The sequence below is a fragment of the Drosophila persimilis genome, unplaced genomic scaffold (genome assembly GCF_003286085.1).
Source record: "Drosophila persimilis strain 14011-0111.01,24,50 unplaced genomic scaffold, DperRS2 tig00000002-arrow-pilon, whole genome shotgun sequence".
Lineage (NCBI taxonomy): Eukaryota > Metazoa > Arthropoda > Insecta > Diptera > Drosophilidae > Drosophila > Drosophila persimilis.
Window position 1 is genome coordinate 15,129,571 of NW_020825289.1, and position 27,303 is coordinate 15,156,873.

General features: G+C 47.7%; 5 protein-coding genes across 9 annotated transcripts in view; 3 read left to right on the top strand and 2 right to left on the bottom strand.

The window, feature by feature from the left end:
- Positions 1–1,788: 1,788 nt before the first annotated feature.
- LOC6592674 lies at positions 1,789–8,205 on the bottom strand. 2 transcript variants are annotated; one of them, XM_002018163.2, is made up of 3 exons: positions 8,091–8,205; positions 3,193–3,463; positions 1,789–3,128 (listed from the first exon to the last, which is right to left on the bottom strand). In XM_002018163.2, the coding sequence occupies exons 1-3, from the start codon at positions 8,100–8,102 to the stop codon at positions 1,981–1,983; spliced, it is 1,431 nt and encodes a 476-aa protein (XP_002018199.1). In that variant the 5' UTR covers positions 8,103–8,205; the 3' UTR covers positions 1,789–1,980. The 2 variants fall into 2 exon arrangements, with proteins under 2 accessions (XP_002018199.1, XP_026842449.1); XM_026986648.1 differs by lacking the exon at positions 8,091–8,205 and adding an exon at positions 4,929–5,129.
- A 2,528-nt stretch (positions 8,206–10,733) lies between these two features.
- On the top strand, positions 10,734–13,261 carry LOC6592673 (mitotic spindle assembly checkpoint protein MAD1). Its single transcript, XM_002018162.2, has 3 exons — positions 10,734–10,893; positions 10,953–12,825; positions 12,889–13,261. The coding sequence occupies exons 1-3, from the start codon at positions 10,767–10,769 to the stop codon at positions 13,094–13,096; spliced, it is 2,208 nt and encodes a 735-aa protein (XP_002018198.1). The 5' UTR covers positions 10,734–10,766; the 3' UTR covers positions 13,097–13,261.
- A 185-nt stretch (positions 13,262–13,446) lies between these two features.
- On the bottom strand, positions 13,447–15,632 carry LOC6592672 (conserved oligomeric Golgi complex subunit 6). Its single transcript, XM_002018161.2, has 4 exons — positions 15,493–15,632; positions 14,802–15,433; positions 14,527–14,747; positions 13,447–14,465 (listed from the first exon to the last, which is right to left on the bottom strand). The coding sequence occupies exons 1-4, from the start codon at positions 15,595–15,597 to the stop codon at positions 13,522–13,524; spliced, it is 1,902 nt and encodes a 633-aa protein (XP_002018197.2). The 5' UTR covers positions 15,598–15,632; the 3' UTR covers positions 13,447–13,521.
- A 91-nt stretch (positions 15,633–15,723) lies between these two features.
- Positions 15,724–16,957, top strand: LOC6592671 (SAP30-binding protein). Of its 2 annotated transcripts, none has more exons than XM_026985223.1 (3): positions 15,724–15,898; positions 15,969–16,675; positions 16,731–16,957. In XM_026985223.1, the coding sequence occupies exons 1-3, from the start codon at positions 15,806–15,808 to the stop codon at positions 16,864–16,866; spliced, it is 936 nt and encodes a 311-aa protein (XP_026841024.1). In that variant the 5' UTR covers positions 15,724–15,805; the 3' UTR covers positions 16,867–16,957. The 2 variants fall into 2 exon arrangements, with proteins under 2 accessions (XP_026841024.1, XP_002018196.1); XM_002018160.2 differs by having other exon boundaries at positions 15,726–15,898; positions 15,954–16,675.
- A 1,883-nt stretch (positions 16,958–18,840) lies between these two features.
- The window catches only part of LOC6592669 (serine/threonine-protein kinase N), a 31,942-nt gene continuing 23,479 nt past the window's right edge, over positions 18,841–27,303 (top strand). Inside the window, exon 1 of one of the 3 annotated variants that reach the window (XM_026986457.1) lies at positions 18,841–19,062. In XM_026986457.1, the coding sequence (XP_026842258.1) occupies positions 19,042–19,062 (21 nt within the window). In that variant the 5' untranslated portion in view covers positions 18,841–19,041. Of the gene's footprint in view, positions 19,063–26,916; positions 27,187–27,303 lie in introns of those variants that run through there. The other 2 variants (XM_026986456.1, XM_026986462.1) reach the window with 2 other exon arrangements.

Sequence of the window (27,303 nt, forward strand, 5' to 3'; positions counted from 1 at the left end):
GGCCTCGCTTTTATCTATGTATATATTTTTCGGTTTAATGCCTAGTTTGTGCCTTGGACAAATGCATGTTAAAGAATCATTTCATTTTATTTCATTTCGTTATTACCTTAGTTTTTCATTGTTCATTGTTCTTTGTTTTATATTTTTGTTTATTTATTTTTTGGCAGAAGACAGATGTGTGATTGATCTTAACTGTGGAAGAGATTGCGTTATTTGTCCATTGTTTGCTTTCTTTTGGTTCTTTATGCTTCTCAAAGCGCACGACCACGCTGTTCGGATCATTCGGAACAGACTTCGATCAGACAACGGAAAGTTTGGAAACTGTGGAGTGTGCGTAAAGGCCCATTGGTACCGAGCGAGATCGTTGCGAGCAGCGTAGACCAGCTACGACTGCTAGGGAAGAGAAGAAACACGATTGCTACGATCGTCACGCGGCATAACGATTGCTTTGGTTGGTTGGTGCTTCGTTTCGACTCGATCGCAGCCGAAAACCGTCTGTACAACTTCGATTTGCATTCGCATTTGCAATAACAATTCTATAGCTTAACCAATGACATCGATACGCTTTTTTCGTCTTACCTAACTCTGCCTATACTCGTATGTATGGTTGTATGTATTTGTATGCTGAGGGGCCACTTCCGTTGCTGCTCGTGACACCCGAACGATCACAGTGGATCGGGAAGCCTAGACTCAACGGGGAACGGAAATGGACATGATCTGGCTATGATGATCTACTACAGTGAGATGTCGGGTTTGGCAGTGTTTTTTTCCTTGATGCACACACATCTATAATTCTAATTTCGATTTGCTCCCTTCTCTGATATTTCCGCCTAGGAACATGGGACGTACATGAATCGGCTACGGGTTGGGTTGTGTTGGTTGGGCTGTGTGTGTGTGTGTGTGTGTGTGTGCTCAACTCAATGTGTGACAATAGGCTACAATATGTAATACTTCGATATCAGGCATTTTCTTATGGTTTCCCCTTGTTTTTACGCTTTTCACGTTTAAATTTCACTTGAACGTTGAACGTTTTACAACACTACAAGTAACGGCAGTTTCGCATGAGGATTCTGAATGGGGGATTATGGGAAAATAACAATATATGTATGCATATATGATAGTATTGAAGGAACTGAGGATCTTCCTACATAGGAATACGGAATACGAGTACAAACAATTCTGATTTACATTTAGAAGATTTTGAATTCAGTTTACAGTTACAGTTTTCTTCTTCGTTCTTTGGTTTTTCGTTTTTTGTTTTTCGCTTTTCTTCTCAACAACAATTTATAGTCTCTGTTATCTTCTCTTTGGCAACTTAGAGTTCACGTGATTTAGATTAGATTTCGACTTATGCAAGTGACGCTCGTAGTCGGAGTCGGAGTCGGCTATATGCATGTATATGGGCTATCCAACTAAATAAGGCTCGTTTGGCATACGGTACACGGAACATGACATGACTTTTATACAACAACAATAACAACAAAGTGGGTGAGAATTTTGGGACTCTGGGGAAGTTACTATGATGGTAGGTATGCAAGTGCTCTTGTTTGGTTGGAATAGTCGCTTCAATATCGCTTTTCCCGTCTTGAGGAATTCTCTCGCTAAGTGCTACAAAAACTGCGTTTACATGGGGGGTGTTGTCTTTGTCTTTCTCTGGTTTCGTGTGTGGATTTTTGGGACTGAACTGACTTTTGTTATGCTTACTTCACTATCGTACAATGTGCGACTTGCATTATTATATTCTCATATTCTCATATTAAGTTATACATATATATATGTATATGTCTGTATGCATTTGTGTGTGTGTGTCTGTCTGTCTGTGTGAGATGTAGCCTCCCGTTTTCCAATTATTTTCGTTTTTCATTTGTAAAATGCGCTAGTTTATTGATACCTCTCTGAGCATTATCTATCTGCAAATGTGTTTATTCTTTAGTGGCTATGAATGGGTTTGCGTTTGCGTTTGCCCGTATCTGGTTGCGTTTAAATTCTATCCTCCTCGTCCTCTTCCTCCTCCTCCTCGACTTCCTCGCCGTTCTCCTCCAGCTCCTCCTTGTAGCCGGGATGCTCAGAAATGGCGTAGTAGTTGCCATTGTAGATGACGCCCAGTTCGCGGAGCGCATCGCCGCGTATTGTTGCCTTTATCGTCCAGTTGTAACAGTCATCCGACTCGGACTCGCGATCCAGACGCTCCACATCGAGTATCTTAGAGTTGAGGCGCTCCAGGATGATGCCGATATCCTTGATGCTGAGATGGCGCTTCTGGTCCACCGATAACTGATCGATTAGCAGCAGAAATTTCTCGGTCGTCGTCTTGTCGTCCTCCATCACCGTGTTCTCCGTCTCGCTCTCGGAGCTGTCCCGCTCTGGGGCAATGTCCAGGAAACGCACGTGACCCTTGGTGCCCGAGGAGCGCCGCATACTGCCGCTGCCGCCCAGCATAGGATCCATAACCGATGATGACATGGCCAGCGTCGCTGCCGGCTGGGGACTGCTGCTCCCGTCCTGGATGGGCGACGTGGCCACGCTCTTGTGCACGGCTATCTTCCGCCCCTCCTCGTGCAGAGCGCAGCAGTGGAAGTCGCATTCCGTGGTGCTGGGGCTGCCGGCCCTGCTTGGCGTATGGGCGTGGTGGGCGCACTCCGGCGTGTGAACGTGCACGGCCCCCACACCCACGGTGCTGTCGAAGGAGCTGCCTTGCTTGGACAGGCGCCTGCTGCCGCCGGGTATCACAACTCCTGGCGGCAGGACCACTCCGCCGGGATGGTATATACTCGCCGGACCCTCGTCGCTGATCACCGTTATTTGGGGGCTGGCGTAGCGCGGCTGCGAGGACTGCGACGACACCGACTTGTTGTCCAGCGAACTCTGTGCGGAGAGGCCCTTCTTCGAGGGCGAGTACTTGTCGGAGGAAAGCAGCCCGTTGCTGCTCCCCAGGCCGGAGCATATGTTGCCGCCGCCAACGCCGCCCCCACCGCCGCCTCCACCACTGCCCCCTCCCTGCCGCTGATCCCAGTGCAAGACGACCGTGACACGCCCTTTGTTATCCATAATCTTCCACGACGGTGTCTCATCATGCAGTTCCAGTGCATGGATCGTCTCACAGACGATTTTCGGTATAGCTGATATGGCTGCAACAGATGAGATTAGTTTGGTTTTCACCAGAGATAAGGGGCAATAAAGGGTCTCACTCACCAGCCTTTATGACATCCACTCCAGTTGGATACCAGCGTTCGCCCTGCCTCAACAGCAACAAGACCGTATTGTTGGCCAGGGTGCGAAAGTATTCGCCATCCTCGATTTGGGTTCCATCGCACTCCAGAACAACGCGCACTGGTTCTGAAGCAGGAACCCCCAACTTGTCCTTGCCGCGCACCAAGAGCTCCTCGAATGTTCCAACTACAACGCCTTTACGCACATTCCGCCAACTGTCCCAGATTTTCAGTGGTCTCTTGCCGCGAGACTCCTGCGAAAGAGCAAAGGAAAAGCAGAGCCCAGATTAGCTTAGTCGACGCAGGCGGCTTACGCGATGAACAGTGGAAGATGTGGAAGATATGTGTGTGGAAGGGCGCATATGTGGGTGGAAGCATGTGTGTGCAGTCGGAATATGGGATATGGGAGTTCCATCTGGGGCGTGACACCTGTGCCACGCTGCGCAGCCAATTCACAAGTGGGTGTGGCATATCAGAGCAGATCCATCCCCCAGGCAGCGTCATAACATCTTCCGCCCACTAATTGTGGTTTGTGCTCGTTAAAAGGGCGCAAATGTCAAGGCCACCCCAGCAGCATGGCGCCGCAGGAGGTCTGGCCGTGCAGTTTTTTTTTTTTTGCATGGAATTGATTGAAGGGATCTGCCAGATCTAGTTTTTCCAACAACAAAAAAACAACAGAAAATGCAGTAAAAAATCCCAATTAAAATCCTCACAAAAAGGAGCAACAAAAGAAGAGGGCGTGTAGGGTGGAGGGCAACGCTACGGCAAACAGCGGGACACAGCTGGGGCTGTTAATCGAATAACAGTAACAGCAACAGAATGGAGGAAGCGATGGAGAATAACAAGATGCAGCAGCAGCAGCAGCAGCAGCAATGCAAATGCAATAACAGCAGCAGCAGCAGCGAAGGAGGCGAAAAAGGGGCGGGAAAATGGAGGATGGGGAGAGTGATAGGGAGAGCGAGGCGAAAAAGAGGCAGCTCCAATGTTTAATGTATTGCAAGGACATGAGTGTGGCGCTCCAGTGACCCAGTAACGAGTGCAGCACACGAGCTAAATAATATAAAAAGAAGAAGCTCTCTCTCTCTCTCTCTCTCTCTCTCTCTCTCTCTGTCTCATTCCCTCTCTCGCTTTCACCCAGCACCACCCATCATCCATCTGTGGCAAAAATAAAATGTTTGAAAAATTACAAAAAATTCATTCTGACATTTTCTGCTCGACGCCAAAAATACAAAACAGAAGAAAAAAAAAAAAAACCAAAATAAAACAAAACAGCGGAAAGTTTTCATAAAATATTTCATTTCTTTCCGTGCTCTCTTTTTCAATGGTACTTTCGCCCCCGTCCTGTGGGATAGGTCAGTGCTGCGCCCAATGCCATATGGCCGCACGTATTGCAGAGAGGGAGGGAGTGAGTGGAGGCAGGGCCAGGGGCAGGGGCAGGCATTATAAAATTTCAAATTAATAAATGAATAAACAACGCCAGAAGAAATGGGGAATACACGTGCCCCTCAACTAATTGGAATGTGAATGGGGGCCACAGACAGTGGGGGTTCCTGTATTCTTGATTTTATTTTTGGCTTTTTTCGTTTAATCTTATCCGAATCGGCGAATCGGGGAACCGTGTGCGTGTGAAATTGGAATTTCAATGAATCCACGGCAATCGATGAATGAATGGATGAGTAATAGTGGTAGGGAGAGTGAGATGGAATCGAACATTGTTACCCCAGAGGACACGCCGCCGCCGGACATCGATGTGGGTCCCGTTGTGATGGCCGCACCACCCACGCCTACGCCAGCCGCAGCCGCCACGCCCCCCTGTGTGACCTGGGCAGCCGCCGCAGCTGCGGCTGCCACTTGTCTGATGCTGAGGCAGTTGCAGAGCGGCTTCGTCACGCCCAGCGTGCACAGGGCGTTCGACCACATGGCGGCGCTGCTGCAGACACTAGTATCCCCCTTCCCAGCCACGTTTATGCCCGGACTCTTGGACTTCTTGGACTTCTTGGCTGTGCTTTGGCTTTCCCTCTATGTGCTATGTATGTCTAATGCGATTTTGATTCAAGGCTAACACTGCACATGGGACACTGCCTTTGATGTGAGCATAAGCATGCTGCTGATTGTGTTCACTCTATCGCTAAACAACTCAATTACGATGCACTTTAAAATCTGTAACTCGATTCGCTTCTCATTTGCTTTCAGAACGAATCTAATTTGCTTTGCATACGCTTCCAATGTCTCTCGCTTCTCTCGCTTCTCTTGTCTCTCTATTCTCTTCGCTTCTTTTCTCTTTCCCTATTCGGTTCGGTTCGCTCCTCTTTTCGATTCTGTTTAAAAACCGTTATATAAAATTGTCATTGGTGCAGTTTCGCGTACGTACACTGTTCAAAAACCGTTGGAAAACTTGATGAAAAGTTTATAAAATTAAAGCTTATTGCCTATTGCCTTATTGTTGTACGGTTAATGCTGGCTAAATGCTTATGTGTTTGCTTTACTTTGGGGGAAAATTCGTTCAAGTTAAAGTTAAACCTAACGTTAAAGTTTCTGTTATTGCCTGGCATACAAATTTAAGGAAAACACACACGGAGACACGCAGACACGCACGCACGTAGAAAAAACTGCACTCCCAAAATGGTTTTAATTTGATTTTTTTTTTTCTGGTTGTAAAAATGTATTTGATTTAATTAACTGTTTTTTTTTTTTGTTTAAGGGCCTCTGCCTGGCGAAGGAGCGGAGGAGGGTCTACTGTTCTCTCGCTTCGCTTTTGGGGCGCGTCGCCTCGTGTTTTGAGGCAGGTCAGGGCGGAAAGCCAGCGCCAGCACCAGCTATACACGGGTTGACCTTCGCACTTTCACTTTACTACGCGCCTGGCGCTCTGCCTTTGCCTCCGCCTCGAATCGTGAAACCGTCGACGTTTTCATTTGGTGGTGCATTCGCCTCGCCTTGGATTTCAGTTTTGATTTTCAATGAATTTCTCCACGTTTTTGTTCACTTTTGATTATTATTACTAATTATGGTACAAAAACACCCTTGCTCCGTTGCAGCTGTCACGCCCACTTTAGGGTTTAAATAGATTTTAACGAAGAGGCAGCGGAATCACGCAGCTGGTAAAAGAAGGTAGCATCCTTGCTGACGATGGCACGCTGCCTGGCAGAGCAAACTGGGAAATTCTTCTGCTGCTGCTTCCGTTGGGGCTGGGACACATGCAGCGGCACGAACGAGAGCGCGTGAAATGCAGCCCCAAAGCTTCCTTCAGACAGACAAAGAGCGTGCCAAAGAGAAGCAGAGAGCCAAGCGAGAGTGAAAGCGAATTGGACTGCAGGCTAAGGCATGGAGAGCTTGAGGAGAGCCGTTTGCTTGGCTCAAACAAACATTAACTTGTACCGTTTATTTGCGAGAACATTTAATGCATTTTTACTTCTCTATTGAAACTTTGCTCAGCCTGCAGGGCTCTCCATGCTCCACGGTCGGGCCACTCTCCTGCTTCAGGCAGTGTTGTTCCACAGTTAACATTTGGCTGTGCTTTGGCCTACATTTGCATCAATGTGATATAATCGGGGCGCGCTAAAGCTAACAAAACGCGCGCGCACCCCACACGAACGCTCCACAAGTATTCCTTCCCCATCTGGGATCGCCATCAGAGAAACCTCAATCTGAATCTGGCTTTCGATTTCATCTGATTTGTTCGACACATCTCTGTTAACGAACGTGTACATATTTATTTTGCCTTAAATCAGAATCGATCTGTTGGTGTCTGTCAAATGTTTGTTCAAGAAAAATAGAGAATTTCATTGCACTTTTTGATTGAAAACAGTATAAGGCAGTCCTGAAATGAGTCTATTGAGGGGGCAGAGGACGGGCAGAGAGCGAGAGTGAGAGAGTAGCTCTCTGCGTTTTATACTAACATTCCCCTGTTGTCTGTCACAGAACACTGTTAACATTGGCACAAATGTAACGTATTCGGCTGCATTTAATTAAAGTAAGCCAAGGAAAGAGGGAGAGAGATAGAGAGAGAAAGAGAGAGGTTTAATTAACATGTACGCCCAATTGCTGTTAAATATGTAACAGAGTCTATGCGCTGCCAGAGAAGCTCCAGGAATGTGTAAGAATTTTTGACAATGTTTGGTAACAAAAAATTCACAAAATTCCTGTCCTTTGAGAGGAGCTACAAAAACAACAATCCACCTTACAGTTACATGGGACAAAGTCTTAGGGGAGGTGGGGGCACATCTGTGTGGGGCGTAAGTATTACCCCAGTTATTTGGGTCAAAGCTATTCACCCGCAAACCAAAACGAAATGAAGAAACTGCATAAAACATGCACACACACAAACAAGCAATACCCTTGCAGTGGGGGGGACACGCACACTGGGAGAAGGACTAATGAAGGCCTAAAACGGATTCAAGCTGTTGCGGACCATCCGCTGCTATTCGAATTTATTAAATTTATAAATGAGACAACATATTTAAATCTTAAGCCCTGCATTGAAAGATGCAAGTTTAATAGTTTAGTTAAGTTTTTTTTCCCAAAGAATCCATCTAATCCAGGCAGTGGCTTTATACCAAAACATAAAACCTCATCCACCTACGCTTAAATATTTTCTTTGGTGAAATTAAAAGCCCACGACAGTAAAAAAAAGCGTCGGTGAAAAGTGTACAGTGTAACCAGCAACTTTGGGACCTATGATAGCGCTCTCAAGCAACATGCTTGCTGAAAGGAGGTTAAAAGAGATGAAAGATAAAAGATAAAGATGTGTGCAGAATGTATGTGTGTAATGGGAGCAGCTGATTGAATAGATGGCGCTGCAAGATGCAGGACCATTTTGGAGCAATTAATGATTAACCGTCTGCCGGTGCATGGGGCGACGGGCAGGCAGCGTTTCGCACTTACCTCTCTGGCCATTACGACATTCTCACAAGCAGCGCCCGCTCAGAGGGTCTGCCATTTGCGCTTCAGCAGAAGCAGCCAGGCCAGCCTCCACCGTGGCGGCGGCTAACAAGAGCAGCAGTAGCAGCAGCAGAAACAACAAAGCTTACACTCTTCGCGCATACATATATATGTACAAGAGTATGTGTGTGAGTGGGTGGTTGTGTAGGTTTGTAAGTGGGCGGCAAACGGGATAGTAGCGAGAGAGAAGGATGGAGCAAATGACAGAGAGAGAGAGTGAGTGAGAGGAATGAGAGAACGTGTGTGGGTGGGCGGTGTGTTTGCGTGTGTGTGTGTGTCTCAAAAATTCTCTACTACACGTTTATTTTCAATCTTCTCTGCCCGCATATCTCTCCAACGCGCCGATGCTGCTTGGTTGGAGCTTCTTGTTCCTTTCTTTCTTTTTTCTCTCTCTGTCTTTATGTCATGCGTTAGTGTGCTTGTGTGTGAGAGTGCGTGCCTGTATATATAGGTGTGTATTGGTATTTGAACAGTATTTATTTTTATTTATCCTAGAATTTGTTTAAACAATCAAAGGAGGCTGCACACTTTCAAACAAGCAAATTGTTTTTTATCTGCGAACGCACACCTAACGCCCACTTTTATAGGTGCGGCTGTCGGCTCATCTTTTGCCAAGAGAGAGCGCATTAAAGTACCGTTATCGCTTGCGGAGACACATTTTCGCTTTTTCACGTACTTTTCCGATTGCGTTTTTGGGAAATAAGACCACAGCACACGCGTTTTGAAACTCCTGCGTTAGATACATATATAGTTAATAACTTTACCAACCACTACAGGCTGTTGAAGGATCACACTCCTACATTCCCTTTGCACCGAGTTTTTGTATTGGTCAAGGGAGACGATGGTACACACGCCTTTACTTGCTGAGAGGCTCCACACACATACGCTTTCGCTATTGGCAGTGCGAATTTTGTAAAGTTAACTCTATTTTAATAACTATCACTAATGGAAGTCTTTATATATTCCTTTAAATTTAAAAACAGTCGCATTTAAACATTTCAAGCCGAGCAGAAATGCAAATCAATTCCTATTTTCGGCAGCACTAGAACTATATTTGCCATTCGCAGCGGGCATACTTTTGGGCATACTTTTGAAGCATACTTTTGGGCATGTATGTCCATGACCGCATGGTCACACTACACTTCATATCGATATCAATATTATAATCAATAACAGTATCGATATCAATCAGCTGCGTCAATTATCGAAGCACTGCCATCTCAATTCGATTTGTGGAGCAGATTTTCAATTTCATCAATCTATTAATTTAATTTTCAATGTTACATAGAAATCCAATAAAAGCAAGTATTTCGAATAGGCCAATCATGTATAGAATTGATTCATCAATCGTACAAAATTGAGTGGGCATGGCTAAATGTTCCATATAGATAGTATTATTCAACGGAACAAAGAATATAAGGAATTGGTCGTTTTTTTGAATCGAATTTGAATTCGCCGCAGTTCGCCGCAGTTCGCCGCAGTTCGCCGCAGTTCGCCGCAGTTCGCCGCAGTTCGCCGCAGGTCGCCGCAGTTCGCTTTAGCAACAATGAGTCCCATTCCATACACAAACATGTTGCTAATTCCATGCACACATACCCTGGGGAAAATGGATGATATAGAATTGCGGAAATGTGTTTCATCCCATGCTCTAATTAATGCAGAAACTAGTCAGTATAAACGATATTTTGCAATTAGTGGTCTACTTACAGAGACCAAGAATTGGTATGGGGATCAGGATTTATATACAAGAACCTAATCGAATGCATGAATAGACCAAAAAAATGCAATCTAAAACAAAGCCTTTATTAATTACATTTGAAAGCAGCTTGGAAAACAGTATCTTTATATAATATTCACGAAATAGGGTATACAAACATCCATACCCTGGTTGACAACAAATGAGTCTGCACATACCAGCAACATTGACATCACAACCTGCGACTATTGAACATTTTTGTTGAAATCGTGTTTTTGTCAAAACAAAAAACATGCAAGTACTTAAAAATAGTTAATCTTGATCAAAATTGTTTCAGCAATCATATAAAAATATCTGGGCAAAAATAAGAGATCTATATAGCTGAGAATATTCAACGGAAGAAAGATTAACCAAGAATTAGCCGTCATAACCGGTTCAGAACAATGAGTCCCATTCCATGCACACATACCCTGGGGGAAATGGATGTTATAGAATTGTGAAAATGTTTGTTATCCCAGGCAAAAACAATTTATTTTCTATATATTTTAATATTAATCATTATTTTCAATATTTCAACGATATTTTAAAGCTTATTGTCTTCTTGCAGAGACCAAGAATAGGTATCACGATCGAGATATATATACAAAACACTCATCATATACATGAATATGTCTAAGAAATGTCAATTTGAGAAACGGTCTTTATTAGTTACGTTTTATCTTCGTATCAATATATATACTTTCATATAAAATTAACAAAATAGGGTGTACAAAGGCCTATACATCATCATAGGCATCATATTTCTGAGGGTCGGACGATATATTTTATCGATAAGATTTTCGATAACCGGTCGGAAGCAACTGTAAACAATAAAATTATTTCATTTGTTTAAAAAAATTAAAATTGTGAAAATTGAAGTCGCCATGGACGACATACGCAGCAGCCTGGACAATATGGTGGACCATTTCAACGACAGCATCACCCACTCGGCGCCCAAGAAGCTACTGTTCAACCGTCTTTCGATTTCGCTGAGCGACGATTCCGCGTCATGTAAGTGCCGGTACTGCAGAAAAATTAGAAGCTACTAAAAATAATATAATCTTTCCTAGTGCCAAAAAAGCGACGCGTGGAGCAGGAGTCGCCGAACTGCAGCCTCAATAGCACCACCGACTCCACCAACAACTCGGCGTCCGACTCGAATGGGACCTGGAAGATGAACAAATTGCGCGCGGAGCTCATCGAGACAAAGGCGCGTCTCAGCCAGGTGCAGGACCAGCTGAAGCAGAACGAAACGAAGCGTCGCATGGAGCTGTCGCTGGCCGAAAGCAAGGTATCCGCCCTGAAAACTCAGTGCGACTTCACCAGCCAGAAGCTTCTGGATCTGACGAAGGATATGGAAAATAGGCGCGGGCTAGAAAACAGCTACAAAGAGGAGGCGCGGCGTGCCAAGGCAGAGTTGGCAGGGTTGAAGCTGAAGTACGATGAGACCGTCAATAAGCTGAAGAATGAGAAGTCGCAGCAGGAGCAAGACGCCCGTGATGTTCAGCTCTGCATCAACAACGAGCTGGGCGACTACCGGCGACAGGCCCAGCGCGCCGAACTAGAGCTGCAGTCGACTCTCAAGGAGCTGGAGTGCATCCGGCAGCGCCACGACGAGTACAAGGCTCGTATGTCCGGCTACGAGGAGTTGAGAGCTAACTTCGAGAAGCAGCAGCAGAGCCTGAAGGTGGCTGATGAGCGCATCAAGGAGCTGGAGTTCGAGATCCAGTCGTACACGGACTGGAAGCAGGTGACCAAAGTCTCGCAGGAGCGTCTGGCCAGCATTCCCGAAATGGACTCCGAGCTGCAACGTTTACGCGTCCATAACAAGCAGCTGAACAAGATTATTGGCGACAAACTGCTGCTCGAGGAGCAGGTTCACGAGTACAAGGCGCGGCTGGACAAGGAGGAGGGGTCTCGCGCCGAGGCGGCCGCGCTGCAGGTGAAGCTTTCGCACACGGAGCGGGAGCTCAAGGAGTGGGTCAAGGTCGCCCAGGATCACTGTCTGGCCAACACTCTGGTCAGTCCTGTGACCCTGCGCTCCCGCATCGAGCAGCTGCTTCAAGGGGACATAGTCCATGTATCCGAGAAATACGCCTCCGAATCGGAGTCCAAACAGATGCGCAATCTTGTGCGGGACTTGGAACAAAAGATCCGGGTCTACCTCAAGAACATCGAGGATCTGAACATGAGTTTAAAGCGGCACAAGAACTTCAAGGACCGTCTACAGCGCAAGCTGCGCACGGTGTCTAGGGAGCGCGACTTTTACAAGCAGATGGTGGACAATTTCGACAAGGATCTGACCATGAGCAATGCAAGCGTGGCTGAGATGACGCAAGACATGCAGGTGCGCTATCGCGTGGATGTCCTGGAGCGCACGTTGACTGGCTACAAGGATCTGTGTACCACACTAGACCGTGAGATCCAGGCCATGCGCGAACAGGAGCAGCTCAGTGATCCGTCTAGCGAGGACTATGAAAACGTGAAGAAGGAACTGGACACGCTGCGCCTCGAAAACGACCGCCTACGCAGGCGCAAGGAAGAGCAGGAGCTGGAGATAATGCAACGTTGTCTGCGCCAGGACATCAGCCCGCCCATTAGCAAGGTGGTGCATCTCGTTGACAATCCCGCCGCCGAGGCCTACGAGTCGTCCAAGAACATGCTCGAGAAGCTGCAGGCCGAGATCGAGCGTCTGAAGCGGCACAACAAGAAGCTCGAGGATGCCAACGAGCAGCACCTGAATGAGACCACCAGCACCAGCACGGGGGGCATGACCATGAACTTCAAGGAGCTGAACAAGCTGCGCGCCGAGCTCGAGTCGGCCAACGCCAAGCTGGGCAAGACGAAGGAATACTTTATGGCGGCCAGAAAGGAGTTCCGCGACGTTGTCTATATGCTCCTCGGCTACCGCATCGATCGCGTTGGCTACAAGAGCAACTATCGGTGAGTCTACAACCCCCAGATCCACTCCCTGTATAGTGACTCATAGAAGATTTCTTTCTGCAGCGTTACGAGCATGTATGCGGAGAGTCCCGACGACTATTTCTCCATCGCCCTAAGCGAAAGCAACGACCTGGCCCTGCTCGAAACCCCCTACTCGGAGACACTACAGCCAGCCCTCGACCAGCAGCTGGCAGCCAATAACTCATTCCCCCCATTCTTCTCTTCCCTCACACTGGATCTGTTCCAGCGAGCCACCGTCACGATGACCTAACGGAGGAACTCTAGATACTTGGCCTTTATTTAACTCTTAGGTTAAATTAGTTTTACCTATGCCTTTGATTTTAGTCCACTTGGGATGGTCTTTGGACCACTTGTCGATAATAAATTCTATATGGCAGTGTAAGAGGGGTGTGGAAATGTATTTGCCAAATTAAAATGAGTTAAATTTGTCTGTGGAAGAAATAAGCAGAGTTTCAGACTAGCCTGCGCCATAGGCATCTGTGCTCATTTGCTAAGTTGTATAATTTCCTTTAATTGTGTGCTAATACTTAATTGATTCCATCAGATATGCAACTAAATAAGATACAATATTATCTATAAGATTAATTAAACACCGCTCGATACTATACAACCCTGATGTACTTATATTTGTGTGCCAGAATAGGGGGATTTTTACAACTAGGAATAAATAGGCCACTAGGCGGTGAGGATGTGGGCCACTTGATCGGGCGTCTTGTGGAGCAGTTGATCCGGCTGCTCGAAGCCATTGGCCGGATCGTGGACACGCTCGTAGATCTGCTTGTAAATGGCCACGATAACGTTGAAGGCCCGCTTTTGGACAGTGGCCCGATGGCTGCTGGACATGATGAGCTGCACCTGGGGCAGCAGCAGCACATCGGGCAGCTCCAGGAAGGCGTCCAACTTCGACGTGAAGATCTTGAGCAGATTGGTCTCGATCTTTGACTGATTGCTCTGCAGAATGGTGTAGATGGGCCCCAGATTAAGGTTGGCCACCAGCGAGGAGGCCTGCTCCGAGGTGAGCGTGTCCAGTTGGGCGTCCGACTGTCCCTGCAGCCGCTCCACGCGCTCATCCATGTACTCGTAGACGGCCAGCGTGCTCTGCATGTGGTACAGGCAGTTGAGAAGATACACGCCCATGTCCACGGTGGGCAGGTGGGCGGCACTCTCCTGCACGGACTGCAGCAGGGGATCGATCACACAGCTCACGATCTTGGTGATGTCCGCCTGGCGACCATCCACCATCGTAGCTACCGACAGGATCTCCTTCAGCATATTGAGCAAACGGGACACGCTCGGCGGTGGCACCAAGTCCCGCTGCGGCGGCTCCAGAGCCATACTGGACCCAGATGGACGCTGCAGCACACTGCGCACCTGAGTGGCTAGGGAATGCAGATAGATTTGCTCGCTGCTCTTCTGCAGATCCACCAGGCACTCCTCTAGGCTGCCGCCCTGCACCACCTGCTTCATGATCTGCTGGTAGAAGCGCAGCAGATTGGAGAGCGTGAACAGTACGATGGTGTCCTTCTCCGAGTTGAGGATGGTCTCCACGCGCACCTTCAACGGATGTTGAACTCCATCAGCTATGTAGCCCAGGGCAGCCTGCAGCTGGTCCGAAATGTCTGAGGAGAAGCCATACATCAGAATGGGAATAGTTCTGGTTTCTTGTGTCCTCGTGCTCACCCTGCTTGTCGCACTTCTTGAAGAGAAGCGTGAGGTTCTCCTTTTCGTAGGGAATGCTCTGGTGCAGCCAGGCGAACATGTCCCCAATGTATCGCTTGGGATCGTGGGCGTGCATCTCAATGGGCTTGGGATTGCCGCCGTGTCCGCCCTCCGTCAAGGCCTCAATGAACAGCCGGACCAGGACAGCGCGCCTGGCAATGGCGTACTCATCAATCACATATCTAAAAGAGATTACTTTTATATCGAATCTGAAGGAACTCCATTAAAAAACCCACTTGAAGAGCACAGGACGATCCTGGAGCCGGCGCATGGCCTCGACAATGAGGGGGCCGATTTCGTTGTTCTCCAGGTTCCGGCAGTGGTTCTGCGTCCAGCGGTAGAGCCGCTCGAGCGCCCCCTCCTGATGCAGGGTCATCTCCTCCATGATGTCCAGGGCCGCGGTCTGGTAGCCGCACTGCATCAGCAACCGGCAGTCGGAATGTATGGATTGCACCCGATCCAGAACTCTGAAAAAGTCGGCCACAATCGGAGCATCCTTGGCGCTGCCGTAGAGCAGCTGGTGCTCCGGCACCGTTAGCTGGAATCGGGCCAAGAAAGCCTGGGCAATTTGTTGATGCACCTCCAGGCGATCCCGCTCCTGCTGCATTGTATTGGTCTGTTCGATCAGGTCCTTGGTCAGAGCCTTGGACGTCTCCAGGTCGGACTTCATGGTCTGCACTGACGTGGCCATGGTGTCCAATTCTGTGCAGACTGCATCCAGCGACAGCTTGACCTCCCGGAAGGCCTTCAGGAAGTTTTCATTGATTCCTACGGAGCGATGCTCGATCTGGCTGCGGAGATTCCGCCGATTCTGCAGGGTGTTCTCGTTGAAGAAGCTGGAGAGACCGTTGAGAGCATCGAGAGTGTCCTGGAATTGAAGGTAAGTCGCACATTCAAGCGCTGTCTCGGACTGGCGGTTAGACCCACCTTATCGGACTCCAGACGGGCCTCCAGTATCTTATTGACCCGCCTCTGTATGCGGTCCTGATCCTCCTTTTTATCCTGTGTGGCGCTCATTTTTATTAATTCCATACAAATTTGTTGACGAGTTCGATTTCTTCTGTTATCGCTGCTTTGCCATCCCTATGGAGTGAGACCAGGGTAGCACTAAGAAATACAAATATCGGGTTTGTTCAGCCCTGGCTTGAGACGGAAAATAAAGAAATTTACGCGCTTTTACCCAAAATTGTTAAGATAAAACTATAAATCCGGAAGAGCCAAGTACTCCAATCCCGCAATCATGGCCGCTCTGGCCAGTTTGACCGCACAGTACACGGACTCCGAGAACGAAGGCGATGCCAGTCCGGATTCCCAAAATTCGACAGCGTCCCAGGTGAGTAACAATCATATGATTTACTTTCCAAGAATTAAACACTTTCCACTGCCAGGTGATCATACCAAAGCGTCCATCGCCCACGCCTGTCAAGGAGGAGCCGCGGCCCAAGAAGTCCAAGAAGAAGACGAAGCGGGCCAAGAAAGTGCGGCGTCTGGTGAGCTACCAGGACGACACACTCATCTCCGACGAGGAGGAAGATCGCGCCCACGAGCCTAGCGAGGAGGAGTCCAGCAGCGACAGCGATAACTCTGGTGGGGACAGCGATGGTGCCAAGGCCACGAGCAGCGCCAAGGGCGAGGGAGAAGCCGAGGAAGCACCCATGGAGGTGGACGACGACTCGAATGTCTACCAGCCCGATGAACGCACGGCGGAGAGCTATGAGAAGGACCCAAAATACGCCAAATACAAGTTCCAGCTTCCGCCAGAGCCCAAGGGGAAGCCGTCACCAGAGCTGGTGTCCAAAATAACCAAAATGTACACGAAAATGCGGCAGACCAACATGGACATGAATCGGGTCATTCAGGACCGCAAGGAGTTCCGCAATCCCAGCATTTACGACAAGCTGATAAGCTTCTGCGACATCAATGAGTTCGGCACCAACTATCCGCCGGAGATCTACGATCCGCTGCGGTGGGGCGAGGAGTCTTACTACGAGGCCCTATCGGCCGTGCAGAAAACGGAGATGGTGAAGCGCCAGAAGGATCGCAAGGAGGTGGACAAGGTAGAGCAGGCCACGGCGCTTGCACGCAAGGTGGAGGAGGAGGCCAAGAAGCGGTAGGTTATGAAGTATGGGAGAAGTTCTTTTTTATTTAAACCACATCTTTTGTAGCAAATCCAAGTGGGATCAACCGGCCTCATCATCCAGCGTTAAGCAAACCCTGCCTGCTCTCACCACCACAGTGACTGGCACCAAGGGCACGGTCATATCTGCTTTCGGCTCTCTACCCAAGAAGCCAGCGGCTTAGATTTTAGCTCCTATTATTAGTATGTTCTATTATATGCATGCAGTACCGTCTGTAAAAACAAATAAATTTAAGATTGCAGGCTTTAAAAGTATTAGAAGTATTAGGTCACATTCTGCTATAAAGGGCATAGAGGGCGTCGGTAGAAATGCACTGAAAACCAATATAAGAAATAGATTTACGAATACAACTATTTTAAATCTATTATTTGTACGACAATCTAAGCCCGAAAAAGATATACTTTTTTGCAAAATGGAGTCTAACAGTGAACGATGATTAGGGTAAACGAATATCTGCTTTATATTATCAAAAGACAATTATATTATATAAAGAAAAATCGTTTTTTATATTATTGTAACCAAGAAAATAATGATCTAAAATATTTCGGTTTTAGTACTCATTTGAAAATAAGGTATATTTCGGTATATTTCTGAGTGCAGACGCTCATAGTCCAACGAAAAAATGAGTCGTAATTTTAAATGGGCTATAGAAAGAGGTATGGACAACAGGCAAAAAAAGCCAACGCAAATTGCAAGGTTCGTACGAACCTCATTCGCGTATGAGCTCAATATACCTTGGAGAAAAAAATCTAATTTTTGTCTTAAAGGTATATTGAGCAAATGGGGTGGATTTTACCATGCATGCGTTTCATTTTCTGGGCCGTTTCGCCTGTTGCCCATACCCTCTTTTTCCTTCCATTATGTAGCAAGCGTGTAGCAAAGGTGTTGTTGTGTAGAAATGTGTTGTTGTGTAGATATGTGATATATCGGTGGTCGCACGAAATTTTCGCTTAAAAATAATAAAAATAAATAAAAATCGGTGTTTTAGTTAAATGCACATGGTAAAGGACCTGCTATCCGACGCATGCGCTATGTTTTGAGACGCGGTGTACGTTCCCCACTCCTCATATTCTGCATTCCTTGCCTCCTTTCCACTTTCCGTACACAACACAGACGCAAGAAAAGAAAAGAGGAGAATTTTTGTGAGCGAGATAACACGAAATATGTATAAAAGATAAAAGATGATGAAGATACCGTACATGTAGATAGTTGTGAGTGCGTGCGTGTGTTTGTGAGTGTTTTCGGTGCGCTGAAACTTTTGTTGAAACAATCTTGGCCGTGCTGCTGTTTCAAGGTGCATCCGTGTGCTGTGCGGGGAGAGAGGCGAGGCTGTTCCCCCTTTTTTAGATGTGCGATCCACTTTTTTTTGCGCCAGTTGCGGCTGTCTGATGCGTAGCAAGGTGTATCGATATGGGGTGGGGTATTCTCGATCAATGAAGCAATATTCGGCTGTCGATCGGAATGCCTCACCTTATTGTTCTGAGCATTATTCGTGCCGTCAGTGCCGCGCCTGCACCCTCCCCTGAGATCTGTTATTTATAAACCGATTGCAGCGGCAGCCACCAGCCACTTACTGTTTTAATCGGGAGCGGAACCAGAGCCCAGTTTTCAATTGAAGCTAATTAATCCAGCTGCAGATTCCCTAAGCACATTCTTTGGAAATATGCATAATTTGTAGCCGCAAATAAGCTGCAACGTGGATGGGCAGCAGCAGCAGAGGTAGAGGTAGCGACAGAGACAGAGACAGCTTCAGCGGCAGAAGCAGAAGCAGCTCTTTGTTCCCGCAAAAGCAACAATTGTAAATGACGCTTGTTCTCTCTTCTTCTGCCTCTTCCACTCTCCCTATCCCTCTCACGGGCTCATCCGCTGGCACGAACACAATCGCGCGTACCCACTCTCACCTATGGAACCGGCCACTTGTTGGCGGTGTGTGCGTGAGTTGCTATCCCCCTTCCCTAGCAAACAACCGAAATCTATTCATTGCTTGCGGTGTATCGGTAGGCAGGGGGGGGAATCGAATAAAAGGGAGAGCTGGGGCGCGCGCATCAGGTGTTAATGTTTAAGTGTTAAACAGTCCCAATACATACAACGGTATCATACATATACATATGTACTTATATGTTTTATTTGTTCAAAGAAAGGTAAACAAAAGAGCAAACACGAAAACGAACGGAATACGCGGACGCGTGAGTGTTTCTGTGCGGCGCCACTTAATAGCCAAAAATATACATACATATATAAACTGACAACTAAGGAAATAGCAACAACAACTAAACAACTATAACAACAACGAAAGCAACAAGGGCATCGAGTGATTCAACGTGTAACTACATAAACCATGTCGGATTCGTATTATCAGGTGAGTGCTACTAGTTTTTATCAGGCTCTAGTTGCTAGTCCCTCTAGCCATCCCTGTCCCTCTCCCTCATCACGCTCCAGTGGCGTCAGCTGTGAAAAAAAAAATCGACTCCATTCTGAGCTATCTTTTTGAGTGGCGGTTGGCCACTCTCTCCGCCACTCTCTCCGCCACTCTCTCCGCCACTCTCTGTCCCCCGTTGAGCACTATACGCACCTGTTGCGTTATGTGAGGCATTTCCGCTTGAGCTGTCCCCCGCAACCACTTGTGGCACATCCTTAGCAATCCCATAAAAGCACTAGTAGCCATTAAAATAGCACACACCGCTAATGACATCACTTTCGTTAGTCGGTCACTTTTCTCGCGTGCACAAATCGTGTTTCATTCCGCATTTAAATCTTTTGCCAGAGAGTGAGTGAGAAGTCCAAATGCCAATTGGCTTGAGTGCGTGACCCGCTCTGCAAACACATAGAAAGAGCAAGAGAGCAGGGGCGTTGGTGGGGGGTCGAAGTCGTAGATACCCTAGCTTGAAAAGGATCCCAATCATATTGGAAAGTCTTACATTTTCTCAGCTGCAAGCTTCTGTGCAAAATTGTACCCTCTGCATGTGGCTGGAGAGTAATCTGTTATTAGGGGGGTTACAATTAGTTTGGTCCAGAACGGCGGACCCAGTAATCAGTTGATGGCCCTCCTAATTGCAGGGTATTTACAGCAAAATAACTGTGCGATTTATAAATAGAATCGCTTCGCTTGTTGCCCATGTTTTATACGCACTGGTGGAGGCGGGGGCAGGAACGCCTTATCGCCGCATTTGCTTATCGCTGTTTCTGTTGCTCTTGCCGTCTGCTTCTGTGGATGCCGCTTTATCGGGAAGAACAGCAGCCGCCCGCCCCATCACGTAGTGGAAAGAATGGCCATTCACACAGACGGATTCAGTACGGACCATTCACCCATTAAGTTCATTCGTCAGCCATTCAATAAAATACAAATGTTCAATGGTGAAGGAGGAGGCGGAGGAGGTCGATGGGTGGGTGGTTATGGGGCTATGTCATTGGCCGTGGGAGGGAGGGAGCTTTGAAGGTGGAAACCATTAAGCTTGTTGTGCGTGCCACTGGCCCCGTTTTGGGCTACCATTTGGGTGGCTTTGGGGTTTGGGTGTTTCCCTCACTTCGGAATACAATCAAAATGGAAATTGAATCAAAACCAGATTCCAGACCACCCCCCTCCCTCCCCATTCGATTGTCATTCCAATGGAACAGGAGAAACAGGAGGACGCTCTCCGCTCTCCGATGCGTCCCCCCCACCCATCTCGTGCCTGCTGCATGCTTCTGCCATTTGTGGAGCTGCTGTTGCTACTGCTGCACCTGAACCGTGGCTTCAGTTTGGAGCCGAGTCTCAGTCTGGCCTGCAGGTTCTCGGTTCTTTCATGCTCGAACCGGTTTCGGATCGGTTTCGGCTTTGAGCCATCTTTAAGTTCTTGTTGTTGTTGCTATTTTGTAGCGGCTTGGCAGAACAGGGTCAGGCCTGTTTGAATGGAAAATCGCTCCAAGGTAGATCTAGGAAGAGCTTGGTAATGATTTTTTTCTTCCACGGGGAACAATTCAATGGCAACTGGCCGAGGCTCCCCTTTGGATAAGTGCTTTACATTCTGTGGCAGAAACTTTTGGAAATCCAGTCCCACTTTTGCTCATTGCATTCTTTGTTTTTAGAGTTGAATTTTGTACCTCTGGCTCTCTGGAAATGTTAATTTGTTTAACAAATTTGCAATAAGCAAAAGGCCTGGACAAACACTTGACCGTGAGCCTGGTGCTGTTGACTGCTTGAGGAATGTTAGACAAACATTCAGCGGCTGCCCTGCCCCATCAAGTGTCACGTGTCTCTTCCTTTGCTTTCCGTTCTGTTCCGTTCCGTTCCCTACCCCCACCTCTGCCTCTCCCCTCTTGTGTGCCCACATCTTGGCCACTGACAGGCTGTCAGAACAAACAAAGGGCCCACACAGAGACACGAGAGGCAGCAGCAGAACCAGAACCAGTGCCAGAGTCCATGCCACCAAGGCTTGGAGCTGCCTCTGTTGTTTGCCATTGGCTCAGACACGGCATCAGGAAAGTGGCTCTATCTCTCAAAGGGAGATAATTTAGTTGCGATGAACCCCCCTCCCGCCCGACGAGTATATCAATTAAAGATTCATTTTTCATTGGTACCCGTATTCCACATACAAATAGATTTAGATACATATGTATTCCAGTGTATTCCATGTATTCCCCTCCACGCAAAAAGTATCTTTCGCTGTTCGTTTCAAAATAGAAATGCTCTCAAAGAGATACGAGTTTCAGATATACAGAAATTCTTTTAATTAAATTGCAAATATTCGCCATTTCCTTTCCACTCTCTCTCTTTCTCTTTCTCTCTCTCTGCTTGCATTTTCCCTCCTTCCCCAGTTATTTCTCTTTGTTTCTGCGATTTTTTGTTTTGCAAAAGTTTTCCTGCAACTCGGAGATGCATTTCATTAAATTCAATTTGTATCTATTAAGTGTGTGCTTCCTCCCTGCTCCTCCTCCTCCTCTCCTTTCCTCTCATGTGGAATGAGATTGCTTCTCCTCCCCCGATGGGAAAGGCTGATAAGCTATCACCGGACCGGGAACGGGAATCGTGATTCGTTTATGTAGATTTTACGCTGCGCAAAAAAACGTTGTACTTGAATGACACCTCATTGGGGCTTTACAGCAGAGAAGCTGGGCAAAAGCCAGGGGTTTCTTCTTTGCCATTCGACGATACCCAACTCCAGGTGGAGGTAGAACCATAGCCTCCATCCCACGACTACAATCTAACTACTCCAATGGCCATATCGATCAACGACGTGCCGCGGCTGGCAGTGGCAAGAGTCAGCGCATTAATTTGCACAATTGAACCCATCAATTGCAGCAATTAAATGTGCCCCAGAGACGAGCGAGCGTCCGTGTGCCATGAATGTTAGGCGTAGGGGCAGTGCACACGGCATAGGGTAGGAGGTAAATAAAGTGTTATATAACCGAGCAACAACAACAGCAACAACAGAAGCAGCAACAGAAAGTTAATTAAATGATTGTCAATGCCCAACGACCCTTTCGTGTAATATTTTCCCTTTGTGTGTCTCGCAGAGAGACAAAAGGAGAGCGAGGGAGAGCAATCCATGGACCTGTCATTGGAAATTCATTGCAAATATTGCCCCCCCTTTGGATTTCACTGGAAATGAAATCGCACGAATATTTAGCAACATTTAATTGCTCAATTTTTGTGTATGTAAAAAAGCACTGGCACTGAAGTAAATCATGTCCGAGGGTCGAATTGATAAGCCGCAGAAACAGAAACAGAAGCAGCACCAGAAACAGAAACAGCAACAGAAAAAGCAGAAAAACCAACTAAATAATCTGTTTACCGATATGGCACTTGCTTGAGAGGATGGGGGATGGGGGCAAACAGCTGCTGCCCCTGTTGCTGTTTCTGTTTCTGTCTCCCGCTGGCAAACAGCCGGAAAAACTGCGCAAAAGAGTGCCAGGCACAGTGGGTGGTGGTTGGGTGTGTGGTGTGTGCTTTCATTCACGGATTTCAATCAAAATATCTACTGAATGGATCGCTGTAGACGTTCCTATATATGTACATAAAATGTATAAAATATTCTCCAAAAGACTGTGAGTCGTTTAAAGGTTCTTAAGTTCTGTTGATCCTTGTGACCCAGTCCCAGAACTTTACTTATCTACGGCTTTAGGTGCCACAGAAATGGGGCACACACAGACACACACAGAGGCCAGGGCCTGATGCTTCCCGAATCTTTGAGAATCCATTTGGAACGGGTTTTCCTGCTGGGGGGAAAACTGGAAAACCAGAATTTGGCACATGCAGGTGTCCCCAATTACCGGCAGCGGATTCCTGAAATTGGGACAACGTTAGTTAGCCAAGAAGTTCGGTTTGGCTTGCAAATTATACGTGTGCCAAGAACCTGGGAGACGCTCTGAGGCTTGCCACAAGGAAAAACCACAACAAGAACTAGTTGTGGAAAGTAGAACTTGTCTAGTTTGACACACACACACACACACACATTGAGGAAGTGGCAGAAGCAGCAGCATAGTCCAAAGAATGTGGTGCACTTCTGTTAGAGTTGAACTTGCAACAGTTGCCACAGTTTGGGTGCATGTGCAGCAGCAGCAGCAGCAGCAGTCAAACAGCTGGCACTGGTTGTTTGTTTGTTTGTTAGCTTGTTTGTTGTTGTCTTGCTCTGGACACCACCACTCGGATCGTTGCCATCCAATTTTCTTTTCTTTGATGAATTTTCATCCATTTTTCTGTGCCGTTATACTACTCGATGCTGCCACTGCTGCTGCGGTGCCATCGATTTGTGTATAATTTTCGTAATTTTCACTTTCACTCGTCCGAAAACGTACAAATGGCAAACCCACAAAACGGCCACTAGAAAGAAATAAACTCCTTGCGAGAGCTCGAAGCTTGCGATACCCTCTATCGAGGGTTACAATAGGAGCTGGTTTGCACAGAAATAGATAATAAATATATCTACCTTTGAAGGGAGAGATCGTTCTCATTTGTTTGGCACCAATAGACCCACTGGCAGGGTATAAAATAGGCATGAGGTGCGAGGGAGGGGGACTGGGGCGCGGGGCATTGCCATAAAGCATTTTTCAATCAAATTAACAGCATGTTAATAACATAACAGAGACATACCACTCGAATACCGATAGACAGAGAGGGAGAGAGAGAGAGAGAGAGCGGGAAAAGTGTGATGGTGAGATAGTGAGATGGGAGGGAGACAGTTAAGTGTGATTGTGATGGTGATTGAGCGAAAGAGGGAGGCCGGGAAGGCAGGGAAGGCAGGGGCCAGTGAGAATATAAGCGTGCCACAGCAATTGTTTGGCCAAACACCTGCAATTGCACTCACACGCTCGTCGTCTCTCGTTCAGCTGCTGATCTGCTCTGCTGCTTCTCTCCTTCCCTCTCTCTCTCTTTCGCTCTAGGCTCGCTTCCTCAAACACTGCGAGTGTGGTTGACCGCTGTTGCTATCGCTGCTGCGTCGCTGCCTCTGGCGCTGCTCTCAAAATGCCGTTGTACGCTGATTGAATGCACTGGGGAGAGAGCCGCCATATTAGAGATGGGACAAAGCTGGGAAGTCGCCTTTCGGGCAGATCGAGTGGGTGGCAAGGAAAGAGGGAAGCGAAATTGTATCCTACAAGTGATATAACTCCATTTCTTACGATAGATTCTAAGCCCACCCGATAGTTGCTCTATCATCTCCAATGCCCAGATCATAGTCGCTGTATGGGTGCGTGCGTGTGTGTGTGTGGAGTCCCATGTTAATCACGTTACGTGTACTCGCGCCTCGGCTAATGCCTTTGCCGATTCTGTGGGAATTGCTCTGATTTTTTATATCTATCGTGTTGCTGCTGCTGTTGTTGTTGCATCTTTAAGCTCTTAATGCAATTAGGTGTTGTTGCTGCAGCAGAAGAGTTTTTTGCAGCAGCGGCAGCAGCAACGAATCGCCTCCAGGCGATACTCCAAATGCTACTTCGACACATCAGAGTTTTCCCACCGTGGTCCCGTCTCCGATTGAAGCCTAACTGTAATGGACATTGGGTGGGGTTTTTCTTGCATTATCAACCGTTGGACGAGGCACAGCACAGGCGCAAGACTCTTCGAAATTAATTAGTCGCGGGTTCGTTGCGTTCGGGATATTTTTGGGATAAAAGGTTTTCGAATAGGGTTTAGCCGTTATTTGGGCCCCTTCGCGTGGCCCTTCAGATGCAAATGAGAGTGGAGTCGACACCCTTCGAAAGATGTCTTGAAACCAGCCAGACGGAACTCTCAGTCGGGAGCGCGAGAGGGGGAGACCTTCCCTCCTGACTCTTTGACGTTGGCCGACACTGTGGGGCCCTTCCCTACCTGTCTAGCAGCTCCCTCCGGCCATAAACGATTCTTCTTGGCAGCCATTGTTGGGCTGCTCCTCTGCCCTGTCATTGTTGCAAGACTCTCGTTGCTGTTGCTGCAGACGACAACACGATGACTTCCCACAGCCGCATCGATGCGACAACAAAACAGAGCCAGAGACCCAGGCAGCGGCAAATGCAGAGGCAGAGGCAGAGGCAGAGTTTTCCCTTTCGTTACGTGACAGCGCCCAACACACAACAATCACACGGCCCGGGGCACAATCCTACTGATGCGAGTACTCCGTACAGAGACAATCTGCATATCCCCTCCCCTAGATCTCTCTCAACTGGCTTTCGATTTTGGTTATCTCTCGGTTTTTGCATTGTTCTTAGGTCTCCCGTTTGCCACAAAAATAATAACGATATAATTGACAGCGCACTCATTTTCCGGCTGAATGCGGCAGCTTTCCCGAAATGAAATATCAAAATGCCATTTTCGTTTTCATTTTGGGAAACCATAAAAACTCTCTTGAAAATGATGCAACCTTTTGAGTGCCTCAAAAGAGAAGGAACCCAACCAAATCTGTCTCGATTCCGTCATACCCATCTTTCCTGGAAGAGTACACATATAATCTTAAAGTTTCGATCGTTTAAAGCTCTGGCACTTTTGATTTTCCGCCACTGCGGTGTGTGGCAGAGTCCGGGATTGCAATTATGATGAAACCGCCTGAATCGATGTGGCACTGAGCTCAGTGCGTGGCACTGTCTGGGGTTTGTCAACCTCTCCTCTTGGCCAGAGGCGTGGGCTGCTGCAGCGCCTCCGGGCACGATGCATGACGCACATTCGAACAGTCGTTCAATACGAAATTCGTTTACGGCTTTTCCGAGAACGAGGAGCGAGAGGGGATTGGCTTATCGGACGCTGCACTTGGCATTGGCAACATGTCGATTTTCCTTCTTCTGTTTGGCTTTTCGTCCATTGCATCCGGCATCCGGTTTGGGAGAAGTGCAATTTCCGTCTCTGGAATGGTCTCTCCCGACAACTGACTCTGCTGTCTGCGGCGGGCACTCTGTGGCAGGTACGTGCCCAAAGCCCTTAGCTGCAACAACCTTTTGAGGGCAGGCGCCCCCGGGTGAGTCAGGGCCGCTTCGTGGGGTCCGAGGGGTGGCTCTCAAAAGAGGTTCGATATCTAATTAGTGGCACATTTGCGGGGCTTCTTTGCGAGAGAAATGCAGGGCCATGGGGTTGCTTCCCAGAGGTTGCGATGTCAGGTGTGGAGGGAGAGCGGGGAGAGAGCGCCATGCTGTGCCTTCCCCCCTCTCTCTCTGCATTTTCCATGGGTATGCTAATGGCGGCTTATCTCCCAGATTCCGGGGAATGAATGGAGTACAATAAACAAAATTCGGGACCGAGGCCAGGTAAAAATGTGTGACAGTTTCATAAAGGCCAAAAAATGCAGGGAAATGTTATTCTTTTATGCCCTCTCCCGCTCCCCCCTCCTACGGGGGCATGTGGCAGCGTTGCCACACTCCATGAAATGTTAATCAAAGATAGCTGTACAATTCCCAGAACTGGCACAATAGATGCTCCCATGATCAAGGGGGGAGAAGAATGCCCAAAGAAAAATCGAGTAGAAGAAGCAGCGCTTTGGGCAATTAAAAAACTTGCCTTGCAGCCAGCTCGAACTCTCTTTCTCTCTTGCTGTGCTCTCTCCCTCTCTCGCCACTCCATGCACTGAGCTACCTGAAGCCCCAGCTACGCTCAAATAAAGCCTCGCGCTTACGCTCTCTCTCTCTCTCTTGAGCTGCGGGCTTTGGGTTTCTGTGTTTTGCTTTGGTCCGCTGTTCGTTGAAGCTCGTCGAAGAAGCCGGTTGTCGTATCCGCTAAACGCGCCTCGCACTCGCGTTTCCTTCGTTTCGGCGTTCGCGTTCACGTTCGCGCTTGCTGCATTTGTTATTGTTTTTGTGTGAAAGTCGCGCGACGCCGCGGTGTGCAGCAAGAAAATTGCATAAATTTTGAAGCCTGGCAAACAAACCGCCCCCCCCTCACCCTTTTGTGTCTCTTTGTGCGCGAATTTACGTGTGTTGTGCCCCGATGACGCATGGGTCCATGTCAATGTCCTTATTCATAAAAGGCACACGCCCACGCGATCCGCTCCGATCCTCACTCCACCCCGTAACCGCTTCGGGGAACGGGATTAGCCGATTTCAGCACTGTGTAAGTGGCTAAAATGATTCAACGACGCGTCGTCGATTTGGACCATTTATTTTACGGCTTCTGCTGTCGGCTTGAGCGGATTTCTAGTTAATAATTAAGACAAAAGGCGAAAGATAA